At 38.1% G+C, this 15,503-nt stretch overlaps 1 protein-coding gene across 1 annotated transcript in view; it reads right to left on the bottom strand.

Moving 5' to 3' along the window:
* Nucleotides 1–1,118: 1,118 nt before the first annotated feature.
* The window catches only part of STAT4 (signal transducer and activator of transcription 4), an 82,239-nt gene continuing 67,854 nt past the window's right edge, over nt 1,119–15,503 (bottom strand). Inside the window, exons 15-24 of the mRNA XM_036928060.2 lie at nt 12,122–12,205; nt 10,347–10,445; nt 7,894–8,029; nt 6,272–6,321; nt 5,931–6,025; nt 5,507–5,643; nt 4,970–5,161; nt 3,691–3,757; nt 3,209–3,317; nt 1,119–1,700 (exon numbers count right to left, since the gene is read on the bottom strand). Coding sequence (XP_036783955.2) covers nt 1,674–1,700; nt 3,209–3,317; nt 3,691–3,757; nt 4,970–5,161; nt 5,507–5,643; nt 5,931–6,025; nt 6,272–6,321; nt 7,894–8,029; nt 10,347–10,445; nt 12,122–12,205 — 996 coding nt within the window. The 3' untranslated portion in view covers nt 1,119–1,673. The remainder of the gene's footprint in view (nt 1,701–3,208; nt 3,318–3,690; nt 3,758–4,969; nt 5,162–5,506; nt 5,644–5,930; nt 6,026–6,271; nt 6,322–7,893; nt 8,030–10,346; nt 10,446–12,121; nt 12,206–15,503) is intronic.

The raw sequence follows: 15,503 nt of genomic DNA on the forward strand, positions 1-15,503 counted from the left end.
TAGTACCTTCAACACATTCCAGGAATCAAAAGTTTCTGCAACCTTTTTTTGTATCTAATCCAATTAAGAGTTATTCCCTGGTAGGAAATTACCTCTTTAAAGATAAAACTGTAATAATCATTTAATAGTTCAAATATCAAACAAAACATAATTTTAAACCAGGTTTTCAATTATTTCCTCCACTCTGCTGCCAAGTGATATAAAAATTCTAGAAAACTGGCTTTGTGGAGGACAGTAGAGACTGGGAGAACACACCTCGAGTTAGCCCTGTGGTCCTCCATCCAACAGACCCCTTCACCCTGAGTGCTGTCAGGAACTTGCAAAGGAGTAAGGGAACTGGCCAGGGGGCAGGGGCAGAGTTTACCCCTATAGGATCAAATGTAGGATGTACTTGGGCACATGTGGGTGCAAATAAAGGATGACATTGATAGGATGGAATGTAAGCAAGAAGGCAGGTTGTATTAAAAGCCTTTTTCTCTCTTTGAAATATTTTCCATCAGATGTTAGCTACTCCTGTTTGGCTGCCTGGAGCATGGGAGATGGGTGTAAGGAGCTGGAGAGAAGCCCTGCAGTGGAGACTGTCATCTCTGACTCTGCAGTCAAGTCTTACCACGGACACAGGCGTCAGGACTTTTTGTAGCTGGTCGTGGCTGATGCCTTGGTATCGTGACTTCCTGACATGGATCAGCAGTTTTCCCAGGATGTGAAGACCCAGAGAGCTCTCCAGGTCTTGAGCTTTGCCCACACTGTTATTAAGGGTGGCGGCTGGGCAGTGGTACCTTTAAGCATCCAGCTGGGGCAAAGTAAGGATCAACATAGACTGCGGGTCACCTACATGCATTACTATCCAGTAAACCCCCTCTGCTCCCTCATCACCAGAGAAAACTGAAGGGATGGAACAGCTCATCCTAAACTCCTTTCCCAAGACTCAGGTTGGATCCATGGGACCAGAGACTATTCTAGCTGGGAAGAGCCACGGGGCCCTCACAGAAAGGGGGAACATGCAGCCCAGGAATTAAACCACTCACCCAAGGCCAGTGTTGTTATTCTATTCCTAGTCCTGTTGGCATGAGGTTTTTACCTGTGTGTCTGCTGTGAACCCTGATGCTGGGACAATGTGGATACAGCCATCAAGAGGATTCTTAATTCACCACAGGACACCTCGGAATTGCTCCTTCATTACCTCCATCTTGTATCTAGTGTGATGACTCTTAACTTGCCAGAGCTCAGGACTTGGCTTATTGGGCTTTTCCTTCAGGCGTTCATACTGGTTTTTGAGTAATGTAAGTGTGACTCTCTAATTCTTGGCTTTGACCTTATTCTGAAATTTTAACATATTTCAACCTTCTAGAGCCAAAATCATAAGTAATATGTGAGAAACAAAATCGGAAATGAAACAAACACATACAAACGGGCCTTTTGTTAAAATTATATTAACAGTGGTTTTCTTAAAGTGTCTTATCTTGAAAGTTATCTAAAGTTTTGATTTTAGCATTTCAATAACAACACTCCAGTTGGGAGTGCCATGCCAGTGAATGGAAGGCTTCAGATGTCAACCATTTCCTGGGAACTGGTACATCTAAAGCTGAAGAAATAAGATGTGATTGTTAGCATATTTCAGTCTTTAAATGTTTTCATTTGCTTCCTTCTTTTGAGCTTCAGAAGTTCATCTGTCATTCAGCAGAATATGGAGACTTCATCTAAAATTGAGAAATGAAAATGACCTTTGAGGAGACTATTGTTTTGCAAATAAGTATTTCTTAAGGTGAACATCCTCTTGTCTACTAAATACTCCATAATCTTTATACCAATTAGTTTCTTAAGTATTCACAAAAGTAATTGAGATTGATCAGTCTAAAATAAAAGACATCTTTTCAGTAGATGGAAACTGTTTTAAGAAGGCCTATTCATCCCACAGGAACACAGTGCAGAAATAGGTACAAGATGTTGCAAAAATTTTTTTTTATAGCTAAATGATTTAAGGACAACTTACATTAGAATGAGCTGTCAAGGGGGGGTATAGACTTTCCACCCCTGGAGATCTCCAAGAAAAGGACTAAAAAACCACTTGATTTATGTAAAATTTGCTGCCCCAAAATGTGCCTCTTTGGCATGTGTATTATTCCAGGCTGATTATTTTGAAGAAACAGAAGGCTTAGTAAGAAACTTTGACCTCCCCCTGACCTCCTAAAAGAATTTAGATAGAGGACCTTCTCCAGGAAGGGAGCTAGCGCCATAGATAATTGTAGTATAAAATGAAATAGGGTTGTAGACAGGGAGGAATTTAGCAGATCTCTTTCCTCTCTGTATTGCATTGTTTCTGTGTCAGCAAACATTTACTCTTTTTCCTCTTCCTTCCTTTCAAGTCCCAGACCCTTACCCCCTTCTCCTTTGCTCAGAATGGTACATAAGCCTCACCTGCCTGACTGCCTGTGGGCCTCATATTCTTAGGCAGCCCCCACAGGTTTGTAATTAAATTTTATTTTCTCCTGTTAATCTGTCTCATGCCAATTTGACTCTTGAAGGGCAGAGGAAATCTTTCCTCCCCCACACCAGATACAAAGCTGTAGGGGCTCAGGGTGCTCCAAGATTCTCTTATTCTGGTATATGTTCATCCTCATGTAAATTGGGGGTTTGAACTGCATGATGGTATTGGGGAGTAATAATAAACAGAATGTATTCTAAATCACGTTACGGCATTTAGATTAAGACTCAGTTCTCAGAAGAGTATTATCACGCTGCTATTGACTGTTACTCATATATTGAGGAAGCTCCTGAGATGGGACTAATAGCACGAGGAAAAATTACGCAAGAGAAATTGGAATTTGTGGTGCTTGAGTAGCTAAAATAAATATTAAATTAGGTTTATAAATATTGACTAATACGTGTTGCCTGCTAAAGTTGTGGGGTCAATGTTGGAAGTAGGGAGGAAGAAGTGTACTTGAGTAAAATACGGGAATATTTTGTCCTTTGGTGGTTTGATGGAAGAACCTGGAGCAGTTCAAGTAAGCGAAGGTGTCTGCTCTCAAGGCCTGTGATACCAGCAACACAGGACCGTGCAGCTGCCCGTCTGTGTTATGCTCACGGATTTGTTCTGATAAACGTGTTCCTCACAGCCCAGGCAGAACTTCAGTCCCTTTGATTCACACACTACCTTTGCTTCATTAGACATGCCTCTGACCAGCAATAGAAAAGAAAGGGAACATACTGCAGTTTCAATGGTGGTGGGACTCAGGTTTTCTCTCAGCACTGCATATACGCTTGGAGACATAGGTAGAAGGTCTGATGGAGAATGTGGCTCAGTTGAATCACTTCGGCTTAAAGAGATAACAAGGTAAATATTGAAAAGGATTAAAAAATAATAGCCTGTAGGGACTTAGTGTCAGGAACTCATTTCTAGAGCTTCACCTATTTGTGACACTGAGAGGCCTAATTCATCATTTGAAATCAGAGCATTCAGCCTACTATGGAATATATGGTATTTAAAGGGCAGCTTTCTAATTCCAGTCATGACAGACTGGTGCATTCTGAAGACTAGCTTTATGTATTGAAGGAAATGGGACACTGAGTATTAAAATGCCTTTTCCCAGTTCTGTGTACTCTGCTCCACCCTTAAATACCCTATAGGAAACTATTTTCTTTCTTATAAATTCAGTGACAAATATCTTACATGTGGCTGATATTACTTACATTGTTGAAATGGGGATAAAAACAGAAGGAACATAACCTTTGTCTCCCCGTTCTGTTGGTCTTGAAACTGGAAAAGAAAGGCACAATATTGGGAAAAAAAGTTACCAAATTGGTGGTAAAATTAGAAAAAAGTCTAGAAAAACGTAAGTAATGCTAAAAGGAAGACAATACAATTGTTTAGTGATTCACAAAATTTTTTAGTTGAATCGGTGCAACAGTATTTTAGGTAAGCATAAAATGTGCAAGAAGAGAAAAACCAATCTCTTGGCAGGCCTGATCTGGCTTTATGTATTAATGTCTCTAAAATGTGTGAAAAAAACTGGGAGTCAATTATATTACTTGTCTTCTATGTTATGTTTGAATTTGATTATAACTATGGTCTTATAGGAGATCTATGTGACTCAGTAGGATGGCAACTGGTCACCATCTGTGTGTGACAATTTTTGCAGAATATTCTAGAAGATGATGTTCACAGATTTAGTTGCTATAGACGAACATGTTAGTGAGTTGTATGTACTTTCAAACAGAATGGTGAATTCATATTACAATTATATAGTTAACTTCTTTAGTATTCTTTTATATATTCAATGAATATTTACTAACTGCCTATTTTGGCCAGGTATTATTTTAAGGCCTTAGGATACAACCAGGAAAGGCAGGGGTGTCAAGACTTGTTATTGGTAGGCTAGGAGGTGGGGGTGTCTCCTTGTCCCCTCCATGAGGCCTTTCCAGTCCCTTCCCTGTGGCCATTCTTCCTGCCCACATTATCTTCATGTCACTGGTGATAAAACCATGCCAGCTATTTTGTGCAGCATGGGCCATACATTGCCACAGTACTCTTGCATTGTGAGACCACAGTAAGGTAAAAAATACAAGCTTATAAATGCAAGGCCTCTTTTTCAAAAAACAGATTTTTAACAGCTTTCTCATCATTACCTCCTCTTCCTTTTCCTCTCCCCAAGTCACAGAAGTGAAGTCAGCACCCTCCTATTTTGGGAAGGAGAAATCCAGAACTCTACTCGTGGCTGTGAGAGGCTCCCTGGCCATGGTGCAGTCTGGTTTCAGCTACGGATTACTAACTGCTCTCTAGAACTGGCCATCCCCAGCTGTCCCTTTTCCAGAACTGCTGACACACCACTTCATTTCTAAGGCTTTGATGTCCACACACTCCTTAGAGTTTATAAGCATCAAAGTAAAAGGGGAACTTCATTTACTTTACTCCAATATGAGGTTATTTTCCAGAAGCTTAAGCAAAAAAAGCCAACAGGAAGAACCTAACCTTCACATGGCTGGGAGCTGTAGTGTTTACCGAAGGCTTTGTCTTTGGGAATGTCAGGATATAGGTACTTCAGAGGGTTTTCAGGAACGTTTTCAGCCATAATAACTTTGTAGTCTCTAAGGATGTCAGCGAATGGCAGAGCAGACAACCGGCCTTTATTGTAGGGTTCCACAGAGTGGAATCTCACTTCTCCTAGAAAAGCAGGGAGGGGTGGGTGAGGGTGGGGGATATTCAGGTTCCTGCAGGCATTCTTTGTGGCCATTCTTCCTGTCCACATTATGTTTATGTCACTGGTTATAAAATAATGCTAGCCCTTTTCTCCAGTGTGAACAGTACAGATTGCCACGAGATAGAGGACACCCACACAGGCTGTGAGAAGTTCCTGGCACCCTCTCCTGAGATAACTGTCACAGCTAAATTCAAACCCACTGAAAACATATGAAAAATAGAACAACAAGCCACACACTTTCGAACACTGAGATGCCAAACACCAAACTCAGCACAAATTCACACGAATAAGCAACAGCGAGCACGTACCGTTTTCAGAGTGGTCCACCCAGGTGAAAGTTATTCCTCCAAGGTGGCTTTCACTGAATCTTAACAAAAAGGTTCCGGGCATTTTATCCTTTAGCAAAAGCCTTTCCTTCTCTTTGCTAACAAAGCCCATGACATACCTAAAAATAGAACAATGTGTAGTTTTATCAAAGGCTGTAATTTATTCCATTTGCATTTACTTCATTCACAAAGAACAGACCTAAATTTGTTTTGCGTATAATCCAAATTCAGTGGTGCCTGAAATGCTCTTCTACAGACTAAAGTAAATATCAGTACTCTGTGAAGATAAAGTCAGAGACTGCAACTACTTCTGTCCCCACCCCATGACATTAAACATGCAAGAAAAGAAAGGAAGAAAACTAGCAGCATAAAGTAAGAACCTAATGTATGCATACAGAAAACTCACCCATCAATCCAAAGGGGAAGAATGTGTTTCTTAATTAGATCTAATATTGCTTCAAGCCACGTCCAAAAGGTAAATGATTTACCAGGTAAATGTTCCTATTGGAATAAATGAACATGTTAGGACAATGATTATTTCAATAGTAATATTGCTATAATTCAAATTCCTTTTTTAAATGGAATAATTTCCTATAAGTGAGATAATACTTTAGAGTTTCTTTTAAAAATAACCTTATCCAGGAAATTCTCAAAATGCCAGGTTTTGATATGGAGGTTTAAAAAGGTGCACTATTTAAAAAAATGTTTTTTATTACCTAAATGATATTCCCACTCCCCTGTTTGTACCTTGCAGAACTTGGCCCAGGTGAGATAACCATCGCTGTAGCTAGACTGCACTAAAATGAAAAGAATGAGGTTTTAATTAAACAATTAGACCATTCAATTTGGTGCCCAATTTAGATCCCCCCATTCCTTAAGCACCTGCTCTGGTTTACAGTGTACTTAATAGTAGGAACAATAAAAATATGATATCATGAAATTTATTACTTAGGAAAGAATTTTTTTAATGGAAGAGCTAAAGATATCTTTAGGAAACAGGAGGGTGTCTAGGACCAGGCCTTTATATAAATGAATAGATGAATGGATAGGATATAAATTGTCATGAACGGATAGGATAAAAATTGTCAGAGGAGGAAGCCACTCTAATAGCAAGAATAATGTAGGATAAGGCATTGGTGGACATGAACATGGCTTATACAGGAGACAGTAAAAGCTGCCTAATGTTGGTGGATAAACATTACAAAATAAATTTGTATAAGTTCGATGCAGCCAGGTTACTAGTAGTCTTGACTATTACCCTGAAAAGAATGGTCTAGAGCTCCATTAGGCAATAAGCAGTCATTTACTGTTGTGATCCAGGAAAGTGAAAGGAGATAGGAGTTTCTGTCTAAATTTTAAGGAAATTATAAGAATACTTTGGTAAAGATCTGAAAGGATATGCTGCTATCCATACTACAGATTTAAAATCTTTATTCACTGATTCATATTCATTGAATGCCTGCTATTAGTATTATGGTTTATAAATTAAGTAAGGCTCAATAAGAATATTTACATTAAATATATTTTATAGTATTTTCCAAATTCATGACTTATTTAAATATCTACTGAACAGATAGCAGGTGCAATAGGCAAGCCAGCATTCCTTCTAAGTCAAACTTAACCAAATCACGCACATTTCACGACTTCTCAAATGCATCTTGGGCCCTACTTTAACTAGAAGTGTATGCAAATCCAATTTTAACTCTTTTTTGATACTAAATGTATTCACCTCAGACTTGTCAAAATATAGATATTTTTAAAAATTCTTTTAGAAGAAGCTGTGGTCACTACATGGAGTACAAATAACTTTAATTTTAAAACTAGAAATACTGATCAAAACTGAAATATTCTTGATATGAAGACTTAAGGTATTAGCTGGTGGTTTTTAATTTCTATAATAAATTTTCTGGTCCTGGAATCAGCTATTTTCCAGTTGGTTAATAACCACTGTGATGTTAATAGGAAAGCTCAAGGCACCATTAAGTCTTCACATCACTCAGTGGAAATGGCCTAAGAACACCCTGAACACTGGAGTGTGGAATGAAAGGAAGGGGCGTTAGAACTGGACAGGCCTGGCCTACGTTTTGGCCTTACTATGTACTAGCATGTCCTCAAGGCAAGTCACAGCCTCAGCATCTAAGTATACTCACCTATAAAATGGATAGAATAATGAGTTATCTTCACTATTCTCCTTGAAAGAATTTTTGTGAGAAAGATAATACAGCATTTAGCTCTGTACCTGGCAACGGAGCAGGCACTCAATAAATTGTGATGATCATTACTATTAATAACAGCAATATCACCCTGGTTCTTTAAAGCAATCAAGTACCAAAGCCAAAGGCAGGTCCTCCATATGCACCAGCTCTCACCTGTTAGCTTCTCTGCCAGCATACTGAGTTGATCTGAGTTAAGGCCTCGGCCGACATATGATGAAAACTGCCAGCTCATCACTTCCAGGAGTTGACTCAGAGTGGCAGATGGAGGATTATTAAAGAAAACCAAGTTCTGAAACAGAGTTGTAATAATGATTCTTTTTATTAGCTACACTGAACATGCTGTAATTCATTTATAGGATTCTGGATTTAAACTTTTTAGGCCAGCTTAAGTTAATAATATAGAATACTATTTCATCTCTGTTGTGCATTTTAATTAAAACTGACTTTTTCTTTTCCTAAAGAATTCCTAGTTCCATGAATCTAATATAATATATGGTTCCATGTCATCCTTAAAAGAATCATTGGACATCTTTAACTTTCCCCGGACAATGGACTGTCAATCAATTCATAAAAGTCCTTAACAATGTCCAACAAATAATCATACAAGTACTCTTTTCTGAAATAATATTAATCTTAAACAAAAACTTTATCATGTTATTTGCTTTATCATGGGTTGACACGAGTTGGTGCCTTGACCAGACAAAACAATACAAAGCACAAAAGCAGTGAAGTCCCAGGCGAGGCAAGGTGACCCTACAGTATGAATTCACAAGTACCCTGGGACTTCTGCTTTATGGATAGCACAGTAGCCTTTCCTTATTTTTCTCTAGATGAGAGAATCTTCTATACAATCAACTGCAAACAGGACTGTTTGCACCAGAAACTGGGTCAACAATAATGTAACGGAAGACTTCATCTCAGACTTCTGGGAAGCAGAAGGTGTGAAAGCCAAGAAAGTTATTCTGAGAAGAGGGGGAGAGGAAGAATTAAGAAATCTAGTGCCATCTGGGGAAAAGGCCTTTAGTGAACATGAACTAAGCTGGGCAACAAATAAAGGAACCAATTCAAGAGATTTCAGAAGGTGGGATAAAAGAGGACACAGCATCCAATAATGAATGGGAGACAGGAAAAGAAAGAATACAAAGAGAATTTCTAGAGAGGAAGTTTTCCGTGCATCAGAGAATTATGCCTAGATAAATGACCAAAAAGCACAGAAACATAATCAAGGTCTAGGAGGTTAGGTTCTGTAGCAAAATAGAAGAGAAAATAGAAGAGTTGGTTGTCATGGTGGACTCTGTGAGTAGGCTGTGCATCTATGTTTTAGGAGCTGTACATGATCTACATTTTCAGATTCCTCATCAGAAGCAGAGCAGAATCTGGGATGGTTAGTGTGACATCGGTGGTTTTCTCACAGAAGAAAGATGCCAACAAAAGCTAAGTGCAGCAGCTCTACGCTCTGAAACTGGAGGCGGAAAAGCATCCCATCTTCCCTCCTACATCCTGGAGTTGAATGAAAAGCTCAGAACATGTGTGGCTCCTAAGGGGGAATGATATTTACTCTCAGGAGTGCTGGCTGTTCTTGGCTTTCAAGACCAGGTGACTTCTCTAGTGAGTTCTGTTCTCACTGCAGGCTGAGAGGAAGTGAGACACAGTGCACTCTGTGTAGCCTTCCTCTCTGCAATTAATCTGTCTCAGATATCAGGGCACCGGAGGATGAGAAGGAATAGGGCTGAGTCATTTTCTGTGTTGTTTCCTTGTTAGGCACATTAAAAATAAAAGGCAAAAAACACTTTGAGCTGACTCATTATGTCAGTTCTTATTGCTAGGACCTAAGGCAAAAGAATTCTTACCCTGTATGGGAACATTTGCATTAAGAAGAATTGTTGTTATTTACATCTGACCTATTTTCTCTAGACCTTGACAGTTACCAGGACATCACACTGAGGTTTTGTAACAGGGAACAAGAGGATGCGCTGAATCATCTTTTTTGCCACTCCCTTCCCTGGTTGTCACTCAAGAAGAGCACTTATTTTCTGCTTGCTTTGTAACTTGAGACCAGTTTCTGATCAATGTCTCAAATAACCACCAGATGGCATTAAAAGCCCAACATGAGTCTAGAATGGATTAAATCTATAATCAACTTGAATCTATAATCAACAGAGTGTAGTTAGGCAAAAGTGATGAATATATTAGTCACTTCTTCAGAAACCATTTCCTCAACCTTTGTAGAAGAGCCTATGTGGAAAAAGTGAGGTCAGAAGTAGTTGAGGTAAACAGCAGTCAGAACCAGACTCAGGGGTCCAGAGCCATAGAACGCTCCTAGAAATCTTTGTGATGCACATAGCTGGGAGCTGACCAGACCCTCAGAAGTAACAAATACCTGTCTGTCACTTTTCCTAGCTAGAACTCTCTCAGGGTCCAAGTACATCAGGACGTATTACTTTAAATGTGAGAGAGGAATCACACAACTAAATATATTAGAGTTCTGGAATAAAACAACCCATAAAGATATGCCAAAATTCATACACACACACACACACACACACAAACAGATGGGTTTTGTTGACAATAAAACAGATCATAGATAAAGGAAGAAAATTGGATACCTGGCAGTCACTGGTTGACACATTGTACCAAATGATGGATGCCCAAGCATTAGGCAACTGACTGACATTGGAAATCATCACCACAGGTAATGAACTGGTCTGGTTTAAAAAAGAGAAAAACGTAGTTATTACAGGTAGTTGCACCTTACATTTATTTTACACTTGATCCCCTCCCCTAAAGTGCCATCTCAAGCCAACCCCACTCCTCCAATATGGACGCCTACCCTGCTTTGGTCACTAAAATGACTTGTGAAGGGCACTGGAACTTTCTGAGCATATATGAATCAAAGTTTAGGAAGGAAAGAATGTATACAAACAGGAATCCTTTTAGAGTGCTTGGTCAGTCAGCTTCTCCAATATCTTCCCCGACATTGTGTAAATATTCATACTTTCTTATATCACATGCTGCCTAAAATGCAACCAATTAGAGCTTGCATTGATTTAGCAATTGTCCCTGTTATAGGTTACATTAAAGAATCTAATTTTCAACTAACCTCTGGATTGGATCAGTGTATTCAAATTATGATCTGATATCTAATTAATGTCAGTACTAGACATGGGAATTTTACTTGTAGAATATAGAGAGGCTGCAATTTTGGAATCGAAAAAATTATGGGTGACAGAGCTGCTTGGTTTGTTGTAGAACTCAGCTTAGTACTATTGGAACTGTATTTTTCAACTTATAGAATTAACAGGTTTTTCACAGACTAGTCTGGGAAATGAATCATCTTATAATATTAGTCTCTTCCCAATAACAGTGGTTAGATTGCTATAGATTGTAAAATATCCAGTTAAGGAACTTAAGAGCTCATGGAAACAGAAGTTTAAGAGAATGAGAGGAGGAAGGAATCTGTGGGATATTTTTATAGGTTTACATTCACTAGGATAAAAGAGCAAAGGCAGAACTCTTAGACAATTTATTCCACACATGGATTATATGCAGGGCGTGTGAAATTGTATTTGTTCATTCATGGACTCATTCGTTCATTTGTTCAACAAATGTTGAGCATCCACTGTGCACTAGGCATTTTGCTAGACACGGGTAATGAAGTGGCATGATGTCCTGCCTTTAGGAGCTCATAGTCAGTCGTGTTCAATTTGATTGCCAAAGTTTCTTTATTCCTTCTTTGAGTTCAATGGCAACTTGTTACAAGAGGATCAAAACAATGTATTGTTAATGTTCCTATCATTTGCCCTTGCTCATTACATTAGGAGAACCTTCCTTCTGAGGAATTTTTATGTACAAGCTAAATGTTTGAAAATATATCACTATGTGATATGGTTTAAGGATATTTATTTCTCTTTAGGCTTTTTACTGAGTATCCATGACTCAGGAAATCCCAGAAAACAAACATACACACATATATACCACCTGTGCAACAAATTATTCAATATATATTGAATTCATAATGCCCATAGATTTGATCATTTATATTTAACCCAGAACAGTATATGTTGATCAACTAGTGAATAACTGACCTATTTATTTTCTAAATTAAAACCAAAAATAATGAATGGGGATGTACTAAAACCTAGAAAAGACTGAACTTTTGATAAGGCTTCTCAAATGCTCTTAAAATTCCAGCATGTTTTCATAGTTGAAATTCAGACAAATCACTATTTTAAATTGTTGGAAATTAGTCCTTTTGACTTACCAACTATTAATAAAAGAAAGCCATATGTGTGTGGATATAACAGAAATGAGGTCACAAAAGGTCACTAGTGCTGACTAATTCCTGAAAATATGAATAGCATATGTTTCTTGAAAAACCTACCTCCAAATCTATGGTCAGGCCATAGAGGCAGATCTGTGTCTCAAAGGTTATGGAATGAAGCTCTTCAGTCACCATGTGACAGCCCTACAGGAGGAAGAAATAAACTGTTATCTTCCAAACACATACTTGCTACCTATTATTAGGCCTGCTTCCATAAAATTTAATAAATTCTTAAAGTAAGTTCCCCCAAACATCCCCTATTAAGAAACATTCTCTCTTATTTATAAAAGTTATTTTTAGAGTATATAGAGAGTTTGATAAATCTTCATTTCCACAAACAGAATGATTGTAAGTCTCCAAAACAATGTAATTTCTGGCTTCTAAAATTATAACATATTTTCATTGTTGAAATTCAGACAAATGATTCTTTATTTTTAATTTTCACAAATTAGTCCTTTCAACTTACCAACTATTAATAAAAGCAAGCCATATATGTGTAGATATAACAGAAATAAGTCAATGTCATAATGAATGTGTTTAAAAAGAGAACAAGGTTTCCTTCTGGTTAAATTTGCAAGGTGGAAAACGTATTTTCCCCTGCCCTCCCAGAAACTTCAATATACTAACAGCTGGTGTTTTGTTTCCTTTCCAAGAAAATAAAAACATGCCATCTAGATCTCTGAGTGAGAGTGGGGGGAGTGCGGATTGAGTGTGACAGTAAGTGGCAGTGTGTGTCAGAAGCACGGGTGGAAGCATTGAGGCCCCCGCGACTGGAGGGTGAGGAAGGCTGAACAGTCACGGAGGAGCAGTTAGGGGCTGCAGCACATGCCGTGAGGTCCGCACCTCTGCCAGCCCCGCAGGGGACGGAAGGTTCACTCTCTGGAGCAGACGAGTCAGAGGACCTAGAGAGGCACTCCGCCTTCTGGATACAAGACCACGCTGAGCGCAGGGCGAGGAGATACGCCGCAGAGATGAAGATCCGGTAGCCCCTGGGGAAGCCCAGGACCCTTTCTCTGTCTGACATCTTCAAGAAAGGCATCTAGGAAGTGCGCCAGACCATAGGAGACACTTACACTGCCTTGGGGCCCCCCAGGGACACAGCTGGGTCCTAACAGTCACCCTTAAGTCTACAATTCCCACCACGTGCACAGAACTTCCAGTGTTTTAGTGCCCTTCTTGATAAACAGCAAGCTAATGTTCATCAAACCCTTGACAAGGCTTCTCACATAAAATACAGATACAAAAATCAACAACTTAAAAAAAGAGAATGCATAAAGGAAGAGTTGAAAAAACTATAGTTAAAAAAACATGTATCAGGCTGTTTTATATATCAGCTCAGCAAATAAGCGACTTGGGAAGGGGGCAAAAATCAACTAATTGGAATGGGTGGCATTGCCTGGATACTGATCTGCACAAACCAACTGGAAAAAGATCTTTTTTGAGGCAGTGGAGAAATTTGAACAATGCAATTTTAATAGGGAAAGATTTTAAGCATTTTTCTTTGTAATAAGTGTATTGTGATTAGGTTTCTAAAAACTACTTATTTTCTAGATAAGAGATACAAAGTATCAATAAGTAAAATGCTACACTACCTGGAATTTAAATATTTGAGACACAATGTGTGGGTATAGGGGGAAAACAGATGAAATAAGATAGGGAAATGTTAATGATTGTTGAAGTTGGGTGATGTATAAGTGAAAGTTCATTGTATTTCTCTACTATTGTATATATTTGTATATCTATACATACACACACATATATAGTTCATTAATAAGTTCTTAAAGATGTTTAAAAAACTATTAATATCTTTATAGGTATAATAAATACATCAGTGAAACAAGAGTAAGATGTTATCAAAAAGAATATCAGAAAATAATAATGAACAATTAAAAGTAAGTGAAATAGAGAAGTCAGTGGAAGAAATGGAAGTAGTGTGGAGGAAATGTCCCAGAAAATAAAACAAACCAAAAAAGCAAATAAATCAAAAATAGGATAGAAAAGGTAACAAACAAAGAACTAATTCACAAACTCTAGAAACAAACAAATTCTAGAAAGAGAATAGAGAAAATGGGGCAGAGGAAATACCAAAAGCATAACCCAGTGTTAATTCCTATATATTGCTGATGGGAAATGTACAATCACTTTGGATAGCTAGTAAAGTAAAAGATGCACTCCCTAGGATGATAATGAAGGAAGTTTAAAATAACAACAACGCTCATGCGACAGAATCAGAAGGGCATCCAGCCTAGCTTGAAGCAAGAGACAGAGGGTTTCCAGAGGTATGTTGCCAAGGAAAAAAAGAAAAAGATAGAAATACAAAATGACCCGTCTGACCATATTGCAAGCAGTTTTCAAGTTCCACAGAGAAGTCTGGGGCTAAATTAGTGATAGGTACATAAAATAAATTGATCAAATTAAAAAAAAATGCAACTAATAAATCCAGGGAAAATTAAAAGTAATACTAGAATGGAAAAACAATCATACTATGTTACATGGTTCAGCTGTTAACATTTTTTATATACTCATAGTAAAGTCAACACTGAATATATTGACTAAACCAGAATATATTATATAATGATATTGTGAAGATGGGGAGAAATTTAATACGTATGGAAAGCTGGTATAAGAGACCATAGCTTAAATCATTTATAGAAGAAATTCAGGAGTTAAATGTATAAAATAAAAAATCAAGAAATATCAGTATGATATTAGCGTGATATTTACAGCTCAAAAAATGATCGCCTTTGGGGAATATGCTTGCAGTGGAGAGAAATGTGATAGAAATCACCATTTTTCCCTGATGAAACCTTATTGCACCTCGTTATGTGCCCAGGAGCAGCAGTATTGCCATCACCTAAAATCTTGCTAGAGAAATAGGATCTCTGGACTCATCCCCACTAAATCAGATTCTGTATTTTAACAAGAACTCCAAATGACATTTGTGAGACAATTATTCTCAATGTGGTTTAGCCACATTTTATTTAGTCTTAAAGGGGATGTGGAAAATTTGGAGATGGTATGGAAAGCTTAGACAATTTAAAAAACAAGCCCATGGGAACATGTGGACAGAGGTGGAATTATAGACTAGAAAAGTCAGGATGGGGTTGGGTGTGGCAGTCAGCTTTGGGAGAAAGGGAGATCTATAGGTGTTAATAACAAGTTAATCTATTTGTGCTAAATTTCAAATAATAAAAGTAGCTCTAATATGATGATATGAATAACAATTACATGACGAAGACTTTACTGATATTGAGGAATATTAAACTTAGGATTTGTGACTGAGAAGGAAGTAAAGAATTAAAAACTCCTCTCTCCGTTGGGTTAGACCGTTTCGGTTCCTTACGTTGTCAATGAGCAGTTAGGTTCACAGAGTGGGGTTGCTTCTAACTGGGTTAGTAGAAAGTTACATTAATGAAAATTTTGCTAAAAATCCCTTAGCCTA

Source organism: Manis pentadactyla, chromosome 6, assembly GCF_030020395.1.
Source record: "Manis pentadactyla isolate mManPen7 chromosome 6, mManPen7.hap1, whole genome shotgun sequence".
Taxonomy (NCBI): Eukaryota; Metazoa; Chordata; class Mammalia; order Pholidota; family Manidae; genus Manis; species Manis pentadactyla.